The 18,047-nt window shown below is 36.0% G+C and overlaps 1 protein-coding gene across 1 annotated transcript in view; it reads right to left on the bottom strand.

Annotated features, from left to right (window-relative positions):
- LOC135195050 (kalirin-like) overlaps positions 1–18,047 on the bottom strand; it is a 1,052,038-nt gene that overhangs the window by 464,467 nt on the left and 569,524 nt on the right. The window contains 1 exon segment of the mRNA XM_064221390.1: positions 14,460–14,703. Coding sequence (XP_064077460.1) covers positions 14,460–14,703 — 244 coding nt within the window.

The following is an 18,047-nucleotide window of genomic DNA, read 5'->3' on the forward strand; positions in this document are numbered from 1 at the left end:
ACAGCTGCAAGTGTCCTGGATTATTGCAAATGGGAAGTGGTCCTGGTCCGGATTACTATTACAGCTGCAAGTGGTCCTGGATTATTATTGCAAATGGAAGTGGTACTGGATCCTATATTACTGTTGCAAATGGGAGTGGTCCTGGATCCAGGATTACTATTACAGCTGCAAGTGGTCCTGGATCCTGGATTACTGTTGCAAATGGAAGTGGTCCTGGATCCTATATTACTGTTGCAAATGGGAGTGGTCCTGGATCCTGGATTACTATTACAGCTGCAAGTGGTCCTGGATTATTATTGCAAATGGAAGTGGGTCTGGATCCTATATTACTGTTGCAAATGGGAGTGGTCTGGATCCTGGGATTACAATTACAGCTGCAAGTGTCCTGGATAATTATTGCAAATGGAAGTGGTCCTGGATCCTGGATTACTATTACAGCTGCAAGTGGTCCTGGATTATTATTGCAAATGGAAGTGGTCCTGGATCCTGGATTACTATTACAGCTGCAAGTGGTCCTGGATAATTATTGCAAATGGAAGTGGTCCTGGATCCTATATTACTGTTGCAAATGGGAGTGGTCCTGGATCCTGGATTACTATTACAGATGCAAGTGGTCCTGGATCCTGGATTACTGTTGCATATGGAAGTGGTCCTGGATTACTATTACAGATGTCAAGTGGTCTTGGATCCTGATTACTATTACAGATGGAAGTGATCCTGGATTTATTACAGATGAAAGTGGGCCTGGATTACTATTACAGGTGGTGGTCCTAGATTACTACATGTATTACAGATGGAAGTGGTCCTGGATTATTATTTTTCTTATTATTCTAGATAAAAAATGGTCCCGGATAACTGTGTAACAGAAGGAAGTGGTTCCTGGATTAGTATTACAAGGAAGAGCGGACGTGTTCCCTACCACGGTACATACAAGTTGCAGGCCAAACAACATTACTGGCGCAGTCATAATTCATGCGGGCACACCCACCGTCACCTATATATTACGCTTCCTCCTCCTGGTGTGTCTACCTTTTCTTTATTTTCTCTTAAAGCTAATTCACTTCCGTGATTCTTTCTATTGATGACGAATATCTTCTCTTATATTTTTCTCTTTCATACTGTTTTATTGGTGGTCCGCAATCCTGAAATTCTCTCTCTCTCTCTCTCCCTCTTTAAAATATATTACATATGTATATATATCTCAAAAGGTGTGTGTATACTGCATATATATAGTATACACGTATACATGATGCACATAGATTTCTGACTCGCCTCTGGATTGAACCCCGGTCTCTCAAATGAAAGGCCAGGGCGCTACCAACTGGCCCACACAGGTCTTTCATTTGGGAGACAGTGGGTTCGATCCCGAGGTGGCCACATTTACTTCTGCGAAATACGTGCTAATGTTTTTTATATATATATAATACTATAATATATATATATATATATATATATATATATATATATATATATATATATATAATATATATATATATATGATTATAATCACTTAAGCATGTGATTCATTTACCACATATAATCACAGGTAAAAAATAAGAGACGGGGTGTATTTCCTGACCGGTTTCGACTTTATTTCCAAGCCATTGACGATGGCTTGGTAATAAAGTCGAAACCTGCCAGGACCTACATATACCCTGTATCTTATTTTTCACCTGTGATTATGTGTGATGTATATAGTATATATATATTATATATGTATTATATATATATATATATATATATTTATATATATATATATATATATATATATATATATATATATATATATATATAGATATATCGTTTATTAATCTTTTGCGCCTACATCATCATCATCATCACAGCATTTCACCATCATCTCCTTAGCCTCCTCTTCCTAGTCTTTCTCCAAAAGCTATATACATTTTTCATAAAAGTAATTAAGCTTCCATTAAACTTCCTAACAAAGCTCCTTCCAAGACTCTCTTGTTTAAGGAAAGTTACAGCTCGTAACTTTAAAAGCAAAAAACAGTACGCGCGAACTATTTGATGATGGCGCTCAAGGTTTATTTTTCTATTTTTTTTTAATACGAAGTTTACTTTATACACACTTTTAAACTAGTTTACATAGAGAACTTGAAGTTGATAAGCCATGGTTGAAGAAATAGTAGACAATTCAATGTCTCAAAGGTAATCAAATTCAACAGCTCAAAAGTAATCAATTCAATGCCTCAAAAGTAATCATCATCCAATACCTCAAATATAATCATTATCCAATACCGCAAAAATAATCAGGTCAATTACCTCGTCGTAATGTAATCAAGGAAAAATTATCAATACCTCGTAAGTAAATTATAATGGCAGTAATGATTTCAATACCTCAAAAGTAATCAATATGCGTTACCTCAAAGGTAACCAATTCAATACCTCAAAAGTAATCAATTCAATGCCTAAAGCACATTGCCGTCTAAAGCAAAAAAAAAAAAAAAAAAGACAAACGAATCGGCATATTCATCCCACTGTTATTGCTGTATTTTAGCCTAAATTGTATGAATATGAATTTTAATTCTCTATCTCTCTCTCACACACACAAGGACCGACACGCTAAAATGTCATCGAAAAATTTAAGCGTCGAACCCACGACAAAATTGTGACTAATGAATAAATACAGGTGACCCCATCTAAAACGTGTTTGAATGGCTTTAAATAAAACAAATTCATTAACCTTTGGTTAAGCAATGGCGACGTTGGACGCGCTCCCAACCGGAACTAGGTATAAATTCCTTTCAAAGCTTTTTTTTATTATGGAACGCTCATTATTATATAAAAAGAAAAAAATCAACCGATTCAGCCAATTCAGTCAAAAGAGGTATGGGTGACAATAGGAGAGAGAGAGAGAGAGAGATTGAGAGAGAATGCTCTTGACAGTTATGTTACAAATAAGCGTTCATTTAGGTCAAAACCAACGGTAAGTCCAGAACCATCACATTAAAAAAAAAGTAGGAATTTATATCTGAATGCCTTCCTGCTGTAATACATAGGCATTATATATATATATATATATATATATATATATATATATATATATATATATATATATATATATGTATATATATATAATATATATATATATATATATATATATATATATATATATATATATATATATATATGTATATTCTTTAAAAAATCACAGTTTATGGAAGGATTCACTGCAGTATGGACGAACAGCCTAACGTTCACTTAAGTAGAAAGCATCTGTGCATGTCATCCAACTAGTTGGCTACGATCCACAAATACAATTATATAAATGCATTCGCGCGAGGACTGGCCGAAGGTCACAGCATAATGTGCCAACGACTGCATTCAAGACTCATCTAACCCCCCCCCCCCCCCCTCCCCCCCCCCCCCCAACAACCCCCGGGTCATCAGACAGGGACCAGGTGGGTCAAATTTGCACGGGCCATAACATTTGAAAGCTCCATACCACTTACAAAAAGGAGAAATACCAAGTGGCTCTCAGGCACAAAGAAGTAGTTTTTGGCTTTAACGGAGCGACGAACTATAGAATGCGTCATCGAAGACACTAAGACCTGAATTACTATTATTATTCTCAGCTTGGTACCTAGTCGGGGTCGCTGTTTGATAAGCACCCTCCAGCTATTCCCATAACGCTGATTGGCTCATCCATCACTTTACCCAGCAAGAAAGGCTTAAGCAATTGGAGAACAAATGAAATAAAAATATAAGAGGAAACGAAGAACATGACTGATGCATCTAAGTGTGAGGTGGTCGATCACATAAGGGAAATATTCTAAATAGCTCTTCTACTGTAGAAAGGACTGATATATTTATAAAGCCTAACGCCTAATTTGTTCATTTATAACAGCCACGTTGAACTTTCTATTATACCATGGAGAATAACAAGATGATAACTTGTTTCTGATGGTTGTAAAGGAATTTCAACTTCATACTTTCCTTATATTTAATAACACAAAATTCAAAATAATAGTAAATGCAAATAAAATCAAACTATACTTAAATTAAATGATAAAATAAAAGCTAAAGGTAAATATAAAACATTGCAAAATATACACACAACAAAATAAATAGCTTATATTGGCTTGGTAACGGAGCACCAAAACAAAACAAAGAATTTATTGACCTAATATAGACTGGGAAAACCAAATCGACAATACATGTCTAATAAATCGTGGAGCTACATCATATCCATAACAGGATAAAAAGTTAATAATGGAAAACATAATTTTTTTTTGTTAAATAGCATAAGTTCCTCATCAAACCACTAGAACGAAGAAATATATTTTATAAAAATACGTTCAACTTTAGTTTTCTTTTTAAATATTGCTTACGTTTCACATCAAACCACTAGAACGAGAAATATATTTCAAAAAAATACTTTCAACTTTAGTTTTTTTATAAATAGCATAAATTCCTCATCAAACCACTAAAACGAAGAAATATATCTGATAAAAACACTTTCAACTTTAGTTTTCCTTTTGAAATATTGCATACCTTAACACCAAACCACTAAAACGGAAAAAATATATTAAATTTGTGTTAAAACGCAAAACGCAAAAAAATAAATAAATAAATAAGTAAATAAACGTAACATAGACGCGAAAACCTGGAATTCTTTATCCCTTGGATATCAAGGGCACACACGATATTTCCATTTTAAGAAAATGAAAAAACAAAAACGTTCATACATTTTCACAGTGGCTATGCTCCCTCTGTACGTCGTAAACGGATTAAACTGCCAAAACCTGCCAATCATATTTAATCCTTTCAACGAGTTCGGTGCAAAACGGTATAAACTTAAAACAATTAAGTCTAATGCCAGTACGGTTTGCCTTTGTTCAAAAGGGGAGAGTATATACTCGTTCGTATATTGCTGAGTACGAGGTCTGTGACGAACTTTATCAGCAAGAGGAATTAATAGCATTGTGTTGATAGCTGGCTTAATTAATATATGAAAAGGTTTAATTTTTAGTATATAAAAATCTAGCAAATAAAATTACAATATATATTATAATTTATTGTTTGTTTGTTTGTTTGTATGGTGTTTTTACGTTGCATGGAACCAGTGGTTATTCAGCAACGGGACCAACGGTTTTACGTGACTTCCGAACCACGTCGAGAGTGAACTTCTATCACCAGAAATACACATCTCTGATCTCTCAATGGAATGCCCGAGCATCAAACTCGCGGACACCGATGTGGTAAGCCAACACCATACCGACCACGCAACTGAGGCGCTTAATTTTGTCATGACGAGTTTGAAACAAATCATCTTGAACATTAGTAGTGTATGTAGAGTTAGCAGGACAGGAGATTGACAGTAAAGTGGTGTTATGTCCTTATTGCCAGAGACCTGATGATTTCTAATAAATATGTTCCTACATAAGAGGTGTTACTCAGTCTCTGAAACTTCACGAGATAATTAGATAAAAAAAAAAAAAACTTCTCGAGATAAATAAAAAAAAAACAACAGAACTTCACGAGATGAATACATAAAAACAACAGAACTTCACGAGATGAATACATAAAAAACAACAGAACTTCACGAGATGAATACATAAAAAAACAACAGAACTTCACGAGATGAATAAATAAAAAACAACAAACCTTCACGAGATAAATGCATAAACAACAAAACTTAACGAAGAAAAAAAAAAAAAAAACTTCACGAGATATAAATACATAAACAACAAAACTTCAAGAGATAAAAAAAAACGATATATACATAAAAAAACCACGAGATAAAAATATAAAACAACAAAACTTCACGAGATAAATACAGAAACAACAACTTTCACGAGATACATAATAACAACAACACTTCACTAGATAAATACACAAACACAACACACACACACACACACACACACAAAAAAACAAAAAGAAAAAAAAACTGAGGAGGAAGTTCAACGTAAATCGCCAAAACATCTTATCCCCGAAGCATGAGATGAAACCAACTTAAAAAAAAAATAAATAAAAATAAAAATAAAAATAAACTAAAAAGTTGAGTATTTCTCAAGACCGCCTCATTAATCTTAACCATTAGATTTGAACTCAGTATATAAAATATAAATCTCTCGAGAAAAAGTGGCAATAGCGAAGGGTTATCAATTAGTGAAGCAATTGAGACACCTGATCACCTTCATCTTCAATTTAACCAATCGTCTTATTTCTAATCTCGCAGAGAGAGAGAGAGAGAGAGAGAGAGAGAGAGAGAGCCCTGATCACCTTCATCCCACGTTCATCTTCAACTCAACCAATCGTCTTATTTTTAATCTCCAGGAGAGAGAGAGAGAGAGAGAGAGAGAGAGAGAGAGAGAGAGAGAGAGAGAGAGAGAGAGAGAGAGAGTTTTTCTCCCTTAACTACACGACTCTTTTAACTTTCAATTATCATCGGAAAACAGGTCTTTCTAAAGAGATCTGAACAACTGGTTTTCCCTCCTTTTGACCTGAATCGAAATAAATCTTTTTCCTAATTTTTTTTATTTTCTTGTCTAACTTTATCAGTTACAGGTTACAAAAAAAAAAAAAAATAAAATAAAAAGAAACTATATAAGATTGCGGATAAAGTCATCTTGTCAACACCTCCATTATATATATAAAGCAAGGCGTGATCCGACCTCCTCCAGCTTACTCAGGGCGCGTGCTGAAGTCTACGGTCAAATAGAGCGTTGTTTCGCCAACGAAAATTAAAATAAATAATAATTTAAAAGACTATAAACATTCCTCGATAACTACTTCTACATGAAAAAAATGCCTAATCCTGATTGGATTTCTGTTCCATTTCATGTTTGTTTGTATGGTGTTTTTACGTTGCATGGAACCGGTGGTTATTCAGCAACGGGACCAACGGCTTTACGTGACTTCCGAACCACGTCGAGAGTGAACTTCTATTACCAGAAAGATCCATTTCATGTCACGAGATCCTTCAATAACCTGAGGTTGGAAGGTCGTCCCATTTGTCCCATTCACGTTTCTGTACATCCATACAACGCTACATCCCATGTCAGTGGTTAAGTCACGCACAATCTAGATCACCTATATTTCTGTAAGCGCCTAAGTGGCGTGGTCGGTATGATGTTGGCGTACCACCTCGGTGGCCGCGAGTTCGATTCTCGGGCATTCCATTGAGGTGTGAGAGATGTGTATTTCTGGAGATAGAATTTCACTCTCGACGTGGTTCGGAAGTCACGTAAAGCCCCGTTGCTGAATAACCACTGGTTCCATGCGACGTAAAAACACCGTAAAAACAAACAAACAATATATTAATACTTACATGTATACAAGTGCACTGTACATACAAACAATATATTTCTGTACGAGACACCAGTCAATTTTTTTTTTTTTTTTTTGCAATTTTCTTATATAAGAAATCTAAAATAATTTAAAGTAAGGGGAAACCCCGTATATTTTGAGTACATGTACAAGATTTCTCTCAAGGGAGACACGCACATTTTTAAGACATGTACAAGACTTATTGTAAGAAGAAGGGAGGCATAGTTGTAAGACATGCTTCAGATACGTGAAGTAAATCAATACCATTTTTTTTAAGACATGTAAAAGAATTTTCTAAGTGGAACAAGCGTATATATTGGGCATGTACCTTGGTACGTGCTTTCTATACAAGGGAGACAAACATTTATAAGCCATGTCTTAGCCCAGCTCAAAACGAAGACTAAGGATATCCATATAAATTCTCAAGACATGTAAAGGCAATTACTGGATAATTTTGACCCTCAATGTAGCAGAAAAAGCCTAAGATAGATAAACTAACATTTAACGGCCCCAAAACCAATGCGATTCGGAAAAAAAAAAAATGGTCGCATCAAACAACCAGGTACCAGGTAAACCGATCACCTGGTACCAGGTAAAAAATAAAAAAAATCATTACATAAAGGACCGGGTTTTTATCTATTCCTCCTACCTTTTGTTCATCCGTGGGCCTTAGAAAGGCAATGAAGCGCTGAAAAAGAGGTTTCTTTCCCCTTTTGATGACCAGAGAGAGAGAGAGAGAGAGAGAGAGAGAGAGAGAGAGAGAGAGAGAGAGAGAGAGAGAGGTCACCTTTCTCGTCCCCAGGTAATAGACCGATTCCGCCATTTCTCCCGTTAATTCCTTCTGGGGCCGTTTGCTTTTTATGATATTTTTACTTAATTTTCAGTAAATTTTCTAAACGAATTAATCCAGAGAATGAAAATTACTCGATAAGAACTTTCAATTACATCTCAATTTCTCGCCTTCTTCAAACTTTGCTTTATATTCATTTACTTATGTTATTTTTTTATATATTTATCACTAAACAACTTGAATCCTAGTGGCACACTGGCGTATGTTAGTATCGCCTTAGCCTACCAGAGTTGATTTGAATAAAAAATAAAAATAAATAAATAAATAAAAATGTAGAGCTTCAATTATTTATTCCGAACTTGGCTTGCTGTGAAAAACATACTAAATTAAGTGAGAAATGACGTAAATGAAAAGTTTATAGCTTTATATCTATTTGTGAGTAAGTGTGTATCTATACTACAAGTCAGTTGAAATTCGCCGCCGAATAATATGGTCAAGGAAACGTTCTACTATATAAAGGTTCACAATAAAAAGTCTTGATAAAAAGCATCCAAGTATAAAAGATCTGCGAGCGCAAATATGGTTTACACTTTTACGGTACAAGTCTTGTGAATGCTAAGAAAAGAACCCGTCTATAAAATAAGAATTCCTTCAACCAACCTATAAAACTATTTGTAGAGAGTCCTCAGAGTTAGATTGTAACAAACGTTATTCTTAAAAAATTCCACTTCACCAAAGAATAAATAAATAAAAAAAAAGGAAGTCAACTCTTACAATGCAAGTCTTAGCTGACCCGAAATTTCGAACAATGATGGTTTTAGGTTAGACTAGGAACCATTTTGCTTGACTTCGTCTATTTTCTTACGCTGTGACGTCACGTTCACTGATGATGCTAGTTTTTTTTTTATTACAGAACAAATAAAATTAAAATTAACATGTATAAATATCTGGATGACGGGTGCACACAAGGCAAAGCGTTAGAGAAAAGGTCTTCACCCAATTAAAAAATGAGAGAGAGAGAGAGAGAGAGAGAGAGAGAGAGAGAGAGAGAGAGAGAGAGAGAGAGAGAGAGAGAGATGACCATACGTGCTGCCCAACCTGATATTTCTCAAGAAATTGGAAATTTGTTTTATGTAAACTTCCAATAATTTTATCTCCGAAATGACTGAGTCCTTTCAAAGTCAAATCTTGCAAAATTCTCTCTCTCTCTCTCTCTCTCTCTCTCAGGATCTAAATTTGGAAGGCGATGTATGCTGAGCTGCCTGAAAGGCAGTTTACAGAAAGGGTTTATTTTTATGTCAAAATCAGACTGGAGTCGGGGAGAGGGGGGACCCCTCAGCTAGTAGTGTGGGTAGTGCGAAGAAGAAGAAAAGAAAAAGAAGTCACCTGTCCGCGACACCTGCAGAAAGCCTCCTCCCCCTCCTCCTCCCCCACCCCTCCACCACCTCCCCCTCCTCCTTCCGGCTCCTATTATATTCCCGGCTCCCAGCCGGTTTCTATTTACCACCGACCCCTAGCCGGCTTTGTCGTCAACAATACGTCCGATGTTCGGGAAGATCCCCAGATGCGGAAAAAGCATCTACTTGTAATCCACGTGTTGCTCGAGTTGAAAAAATAAAAAAAATAATAAAAAAAACTTATTTTCTATGTTTGTACTTCGAGGGAATTGCACGCACGTGATTCCGCACGCACTATACGGAATGCACAGGTGACGTCATATAACGTCATAGGTAAATTATTACGTACGATGTTTCTATTATTTTTCTCACGGCGTGTTAGTCCAGCGACTGGTCAAACAAGTTGGTTTATAGTCTCATGTCGAATGTCAGTTACAAGGAAATTGTTATTATTTCTTTTTTTATAGCTGTAGTCGAATGCCAAACGTGACTATACCAGTTTAACATATACATATTTTAACACCTGTTTTCTCTCTCTCTCTCTCTCGTCTCATTCTCTCTCTCTCTCCATCCTCCCTCCTCCTCCTCCTCCTTCCTCCTCTCTGCCATTTGCATTCACCTTGAAAACAGGCATGCTTGGATTTCATTCCTAAAAGGTTTGCTGACACTTCATATATGCCCCATTAGAAAAAAAAATAAAGCGCAAATTATGACCTACATTGGTATAAGCACACTGAAAAAATTTCGCACCAGCTTTTAAAGTATCAAGGCTCAGAATATTGTTTTTGAAGATGAGAGCACTTTTCTTAATAACATTCTCCTGAGCTTCTAAGTGGATCCCTAAAGGGACCTCTGGTGCGCGCGTTAAAAAAAATAAAATATTAATAAAATAAAAATTAAGCTGCGTATATACGCCAGGAGCAGGTAACGTTTAATTTCTAAGTTACTTTCACTGCGTATTTTCTAGTTTGCTCAAGGACAGTCATTGTGTCATTTAGAAACGAATAACAAAATAATTTTTCTTTTCTGGTATAGTCCTGAAAACAGGTTTCTAACAAGGTGTATATATATATATATATATATATATATATATATATATATATATGTATATATATATATATATATATATATATATATATATATATATATATATATACACACATACACACAAATATACCTTGGTTTGTAAGACGCAAGGATATGTATCTCATTCCAACTACGTGATAAAATATTCATATCAAAAGGCAACAATTCTATTACTCAAGTATGTTTGACACTGTCGAACGGAAGACTTAACTTCGAATATTTAGATATAAGCAAGAATCCTACTTTAAATATATTCTTACCATTTTCCAATAACCTTGATTTATTTAGGTCATCTCAAACGGCAACAATAACGACGTCAGCATACAGACGCGAATTAAAAGCTTAAATCGACCACACAGGCAAAGCTTTCGTATTTAATATCGGATGCGAATACCGACACACGCAGAAAACGCAAAATTAACCAGCAATTCCAATCGCGCATTCTTTCATTCCCTCCCCCCATAAAAATAAAAAATAAATACATAAATAAAAAATCGCAAAGCCAGCCAGCAGTGCTTTGGCCTACCGCTTTCCCTCTCGATAGTTTATATAGTTAATAATATCCAGCAGGAAAGCTTCGGCCGTAATCTCTCTCATTCGCACGCGCGAGTATTTGTTTTGCAAGCAATGAAACGGAAGTGTGCCCAAAATCTCATTGGCCCGCGGAGCGCCCGGCCGTAAATTTGACATGGGCAGGACCGACCTAATTTCGCCCCCAATGGTGCCATGAATATTATCATCGATTCGTCCGGATATGCGTTTCATGAAGTTATTCAGACTACTATTATTATTATTATTATTATTATTATTATTATTATTATTAATTAATTATTATTATTATTATTATTATTAATTATTATTATTATTATTATTAATTATTATATATATCTATATATATATATATATATATATATATATATATATATATATATATATATATATATATATATATATTATTTTATTCCTTCTTGCACATGTGATACACAAGTCCATGGGTTCAGTATGTCCTTCCTTATCCGTTTTTCTTTCTTTCTTACTTTTTTCTCTTTCTTCCAGGCTACATAGAGAGAGAGAGAGAGAGAGAGAGAGAGAGAGAGAGAGAGAGAGAGAAGAAATTAAATACGAGGTACAGTTTAACATCAGAAGTATCAAAGGAAGGACCACCACTACACACACAGCTCGCTTATTTTCACAATAAGCCTTTACCCACCTGGACCAATTCATATCAACAAGCACAGGACAAATATCATCACAACCTTTGATCCTCTTTTTATTTTTACTTTAACTCGATTGCTTCAGAACTTCAGCTTTGATGAGGAGAGTTGAATTTCTTACCGCTATGTCAGTACATCAAGGCCCAGCCAGGTCTTTCTGCCTGTTAAATGATACAATATGACAGAAAATTTACATTTAACAAGACGACCTAAAGCCTAAAGCCATCAGGATTTGAAGGATATCAGTTTAGAATACCAGTGTGCATAATCATCACAAGTGACATTCATGCAAAGTGCATGTCTGCTGACAAACACTTTTAAGAAAAGCACAAATACTGACATTCAATGTATTTAAATACTTATATCAATCTGGCATATACTATGAAACAGATCCTAAAAGTGGCCCCTTGCGCATTCTGACCCACAGAGCAAAACGCAGAAGAGTCGAACTGTAAAAGTCCTCTTGAATAAAAAGGGGAGAAGCTCTCCCCTTTTGGGGGGGCAAAACAGGGGAAAAAAACCCCGTGCCATTTCAAGAGGACCTCATCTGGAGGTTCAAAACAAGCAGGAGCAATTCACAGAGACAAAAGACGGCCGTAGACGGAGGTCGTTCCCTGTCGAATAAAAGGTAACGGATGCTCCCATTCAAAACAAGGAAAAAAATCAACCCTTGCATGGGTCGACGGAACAGACGTCTAAAGTGAACGAGAAAAAAAATTAAAGTATAAAATGGTTTTTCATTTTACATGGTCCAGGTAAACAATGCGAACATTATACTCCATAACGAAAGGTAAACATACGACCCACAAAATCAAAACAGAAGTAATATGAAGAGATGAAAAGGGAGAGAGAGAGAGAGAGAGAGAGAGAGAGAGAGAGAGAGAGAGAGAGAGAGAGAAAACTCCCATTCCTAGTTTATGTTAGGGGAATGGGGTGGTTTCCGAATGGGATCGCATATTTTTATAAGGTACAGAAAACTACTAAGGTCTCCTCTTTTAAACGTTCTAAGGAAAACAACCTTTTTGAATCAAATGCCATTGCAACAAATGAAGAGAAATTTAGAAGCTGGCTTAAAGACTGAATACAGGGAAATCCTCTTGTATAAGTCCTCCCAAAGCCCTCTAAATTTTTGCGGAACTCCGCGCAAATGCTCATAACCATTCAAGAAAACAAATATTCCTCATTCCTACTCGAGGAATTTTGAGAACTTGAGATAACACACTCGTATCTCGGCTTTAACACTGGTCGAATTCAACAGTGAATTGAAAAGATACGTGGCAGGAACTCAAAGGAAAACGAAATTCCATACGCTGGATTTTTTATTTATTTATTTTTCAATTCTGACAGCGAGGAAACAAAAGATTGTGGAACAATCATTCCATCATTTTTTAACATGGAATTCACTTACATATTATGACATCCGCTTAAAATTTTAAAAGCTGAAGGCATTCCATATCAAATGACTGAAAATACGAGAGATAACTTTCGTACATTGTACACCAGTTGAAATCGTGAAGGACAGTATCTCTAAATGACTCGGTTCCCTGAAAATGATTTTTCTTTAGCGGAAGTAGTTGCTATATATATATATATATATATATATATATATATATATATATATATATATATATATATATATATTTATCCTGATTTAGAGGAGGATTTCGCTTTGACCACAATTCCTGGTTGCTGAACCTTAGCAGGAGGACTCGGTTATAGATACATGTCGGGTATTTTAACAAGCAGATAACAAATTTCCTTCGATGAGAAAAATATCAGATGGAAACATTATCCTCTTTTATGATTAACTTCAGACTATCCTAAGAGATTAAGCACAAATTTCCTTCCGTTTCGCGAAAAGAAACAAGCGCAAAATGCCTTCGGCGCAATCCAGTTTTCTCTACTGCCGATACAGCGTAAAATCAAGATAATCGAAAACAGATTGATCTCCCGGTTATCTCGGTATATAATGCTGTATGAGCCGCGGCACGTGAAGCTTGATCCACGGCCCGGTGGTGACCTGTCCTATGGCTTTGCCAAAAAACGCGATTACGGCTAACTTTACACCTTAAATAAAATGAAAACTAATGAGGCTAGACGGCTGCAACTTGGTATGTTTGATGATTGGAGGGTGCATGATCAACATGCCAATTTGCAGCACTATAGCCTCTGTAGTTTTGAAGATCTGAGGGCGGACAGACAAAGCCATCTCATTGCTTTTCTTTTAAAGAAAACAAAATACGTACACAATGCGCTATTTATATAAGGGAATTAAGAGACAAGTTGAAAGTCCCAATAAAAAAAAAAAAAAAAAAAGGAGCCCATAAGGTAAATGACAAGTCCCAATAAATCAACAGCTCCAATAAGGTAAACAACTGTCCCAATGAGGAAAATAATAAGTCCCACCGTGGTAAATAAGTCTCAATACAGTAAAAGTCCCAATAAGGCAAAAACAATAAGTTACATAAGGTATATAACAAGTCCCAATTAGGCCAAAAGTGTCCCAGTAAGGTAAATACAGTCCCAACAAAGTAAAATTCCCAATAAGGCCAAAAAAATAAGTCCCTATAATAAGGTAAATACACAAGTCCCAACAAAGTAAAATACCCAATAAGGCCAAAATATAACAGTCCCAATAAGGCAAACAAACAAGTCCCACCAAGGTCGTGTACTCACCTGACAGGTCAAGGTCGGCGCGGGCGCTTCTGGGCGGCTGCTTGAGCAAATTAACAGGCACGAGCCCTTCCTGGTCGTGGGCGTGGGACAGCCTGACGTACGCCCATTCGGAGAGGTCCCGGCTGTGTTGCGACTGACTGGAGGGTGGGTCCAAGATTTCCACCTGCTGACCCCGGGTCACGGTCAACTCCCCGGGGCCGGCGCCCGACCAGTCGTCCAATACCCATGTCACCTCTCCGCCGCCCTGCAAGATAATAAGGGGACGAATATGGTCAGTTCATAACAGTTATTATTGTTCGATTATTTAAAATAACACTATTTATATACGCATGTATATACGTATGCATAGATACATACATACATATAAGCAAATACCACAGGAAAATGATAGGCAGAAATTCAAGCACTTTCGTCTTTACTAAGACATTGACGATCTCTTAGTAAAGCCGAAAACGCTTGGGTTTCTTCCTATCATTATCCTGTGGTATTCGCTTATTTAATGAAGTCACGTGCATCTATGCATTCATGTATGTAAGGACGATTTAAAATAACATTACATATATGTACATACGTGTGTGCAGATACATGTATATTTGTTGTGTGCATAAATACATGGATATAGAAATATATACTTTGTAAATACATGTTAGTAAGAAGGCTACAATTATAATATACAACATGTGTGTGCAAATATACACTTATAGATAATTATATATATATATATATATATATATATATATATATATATATATATATATAAACTTATATCGGATGCTAATGCATGTTGACGTATGTCATTACTTAATACCTAACACGAAGGATAACTAAGGTTTGTAAAAAATTAAAATTAAACACACATGATAACTACGATTTGTAAAAAAAAGATTGAAGTGTAAATTACACAAAGATAAGTACGGTTTGTCAAACGATTCGAAACATAAACCTATCCCGAATGATAGTAATGGTTTGTAAAAAAAAAAAAAAAAAAAAAAAATCAAATTTAACACAAAGGATAACTACGATTTGTGAAAAAAAAAATCAAATGTAAATTACATAAAAATACGATTTGTATGAAAAAAATTCAAATATAAATAAAAAAAATAATAACGAAGATTTATAAAAACCATTCAAAACATAAACCTGACACACGAAGGATAGTAATGGTTCGTAAAAAAAATCTAACATTTAATATAAAGGATAGCTAAAAAAAATTAAATAAACGAATTTAACACAAAGGGGGAGTAAGATCAGTCTAAAAAAAATTATCTAAAAAGGAAGTCAGTTATCCAACACAGATATTACATACAACCTACAACATAAATTCTATCACTTCCATAAAAACGAGGATATCCAATCTGCCGTCCAAATAACCTTAAAAAAAAAAATATCATAAACACAAACTACCGCTCGCGTTAAAATAATGACGGCCACTGTTTCCAAGATGCAGAGAAAAACAAAAGAGAAAAGAAAACGAAATCGTTGAGGGTTTGATGCCAAATTTATAGTTTTTCAATAGCCACTGAAAAGTCTTCCGATATGCGAGGAGACTTTAACGACGCCATCAAGCGGAGGAGGAGGAGGAAGAGGAGGAGGAGGAGGAGGAGGAGGAGCAGGAGGAGGAGGAAGGAGGAGGAGGAGCAGGGAGGGAGGAGGAGGAGTTTGGAGGAGCAGGAGGAGGAGGAGGAGGAGGAGTATTTACTACGGGAAATAAATGGGAGAAGATAAAGATGACAAGGATACGATGGGCAAACACATTAAGACCGAGGGGAAAATAATCGTGGGAAAATAACAGTTATTACCGATGGTAATACAAACACTGAATAATGTGAACAATTTTTATATTATCATTATTATTGTTATTATTGTTTTCATTTATTTTTATTTATTTATTTACTTTTAATTTATTTTTGGGGGTCTAATAATGTGAACAATTCTTCTATTATTATTGATGATATTCTAATTTTTTTTAAATATTATGTAGAGAGAGAGGAAGAGATATAGTGAAGAGAGAGAGGAGAGAGGAGAGAGAGAGGAGAGAGAGAGAGTCTGAAAAAAGTGCCAACGGCATCGGGCGCCAGATATGCCACAGGGCTCCCTAACAGCTGTGTTATTATACCCAGCTGTGAGATGGCACTGGTGCAATGTTGACATACAGAGAGAGAGAGAGAGAGAGAGAGAGAGAGAGAGAGAGAGAGAGAGAGAGAGAGAGAGAGAGCCTGCTTAGGGGGCCGCCGTCAATGCTGTTGTTTCTGGCCCTAAGCCCAAGGGACAGTAGAACATTAAACTTCTTACCAAGGCAAAATTTCCCTAGCCAAAGGGTATCAATTTCCTTCAATATATGTCTAAGTTAGAGTCAAGGATTTCTATAAATATCCCTCTACATATGTCTACAAACCCTCTACATATGTCTAAGTTACGATCAAAGATTACATGACAACGTTTGAATATCCTGTAGACGTTTTGATATAAGTGTATCGGTATAGTATGGTCATCAGTCAAAGTGACCAACTTTTGAATCTTAGCTGAAATAACATAAAACAGAAAAAAGTTGTAAATATTTAAAATATAAAATCTACAAGCTGCATTAGCAGATGTATTACAGTCATAAGTGGCAACTATTACACGAAATCTCCGTTTTACGCATATTATAATGCGCAATTTTCTTAAAAAGTTATTTCTAAGGATTCTTTATTTATCCCTGATAGTAACTGATCAGCAAAAATAACCACATCCATTAGCAAAAAGATAATACAATAGGACAGAGTCTGTGAAGTTGAAGTTAAGTTTATCTTAGTTTAACCAGACCACTGAGCTGATTAACAGCTCTCCTACGGTTGGCCCGAAGGATTAGATATTTTTTTACGTGGCTAGGAACTAACTGGTTACCTAGCAACGGGACCTATAGCTTATTGTGAGATCGGAACCACTTAATATTGAGAAATTAAATTCTAATCACCAGAAACAAATTCCTCTGATTCCACGTTGGCAGAGTGGGGAATCGAACTCGGGACTACCGAATCGACTCGGTAGGCGAGCACGTAAACCACTAGTCCAACGTTTTCTAAAACTTTCAAAGACACAAACAAACAAACAATAATTTCGTAAAACGACTGGTTGTTGAGTCCAAGTAGTAGCATAAAGAAACACAAACAATGAGCGAATGCATAACAATAATATAACATATGTATACAACTGTTGTTCAACTTGTGTATTTTTGGAATGTTTTGAAAAAAAAAATACACATGTCCTTATTCATTTGCCACATCACAAGGGATAATTTAAATACACACAATTTTCTCTCTCTCTCTCTCTCTCTCTCTCTCTCTCTCTCTCTCTCTCTCTCTCTCTCTCTCTCTTTTATTTTCTCGCTTATTATCATCATCATCATCAAGCAATCAAGGGCAGCGGACTTGAAATTCAAGCCTCCTAGGAATGTTGGTTTCAACCTCCCACCGCAGACCGCACACCGCAGCAGTATAACTGATCATGAAACAGAGCCAGTGACTTTTCGTAGCCCTGGGGGAGGCGCGAACGCGCGACACCCGAGAGGCTGCCACGACACTAACCACCAGAGATAATAGGTACTAT

This window comes from Macrobrachium nipponense, chromosome 20 (genome assembly GCF_015104395.2).
Source record: "Macrobrachium nipponense isolate FS-2020 chromosome 20, ASM1510439v2, whole genome shotgun sequence".
NCBI lineage: Eukaryota > Metazoa > Arthropoda > Malacostraca > Decapoda > Palaemonidae > Macrobrachium > Macrobrachium nipponense.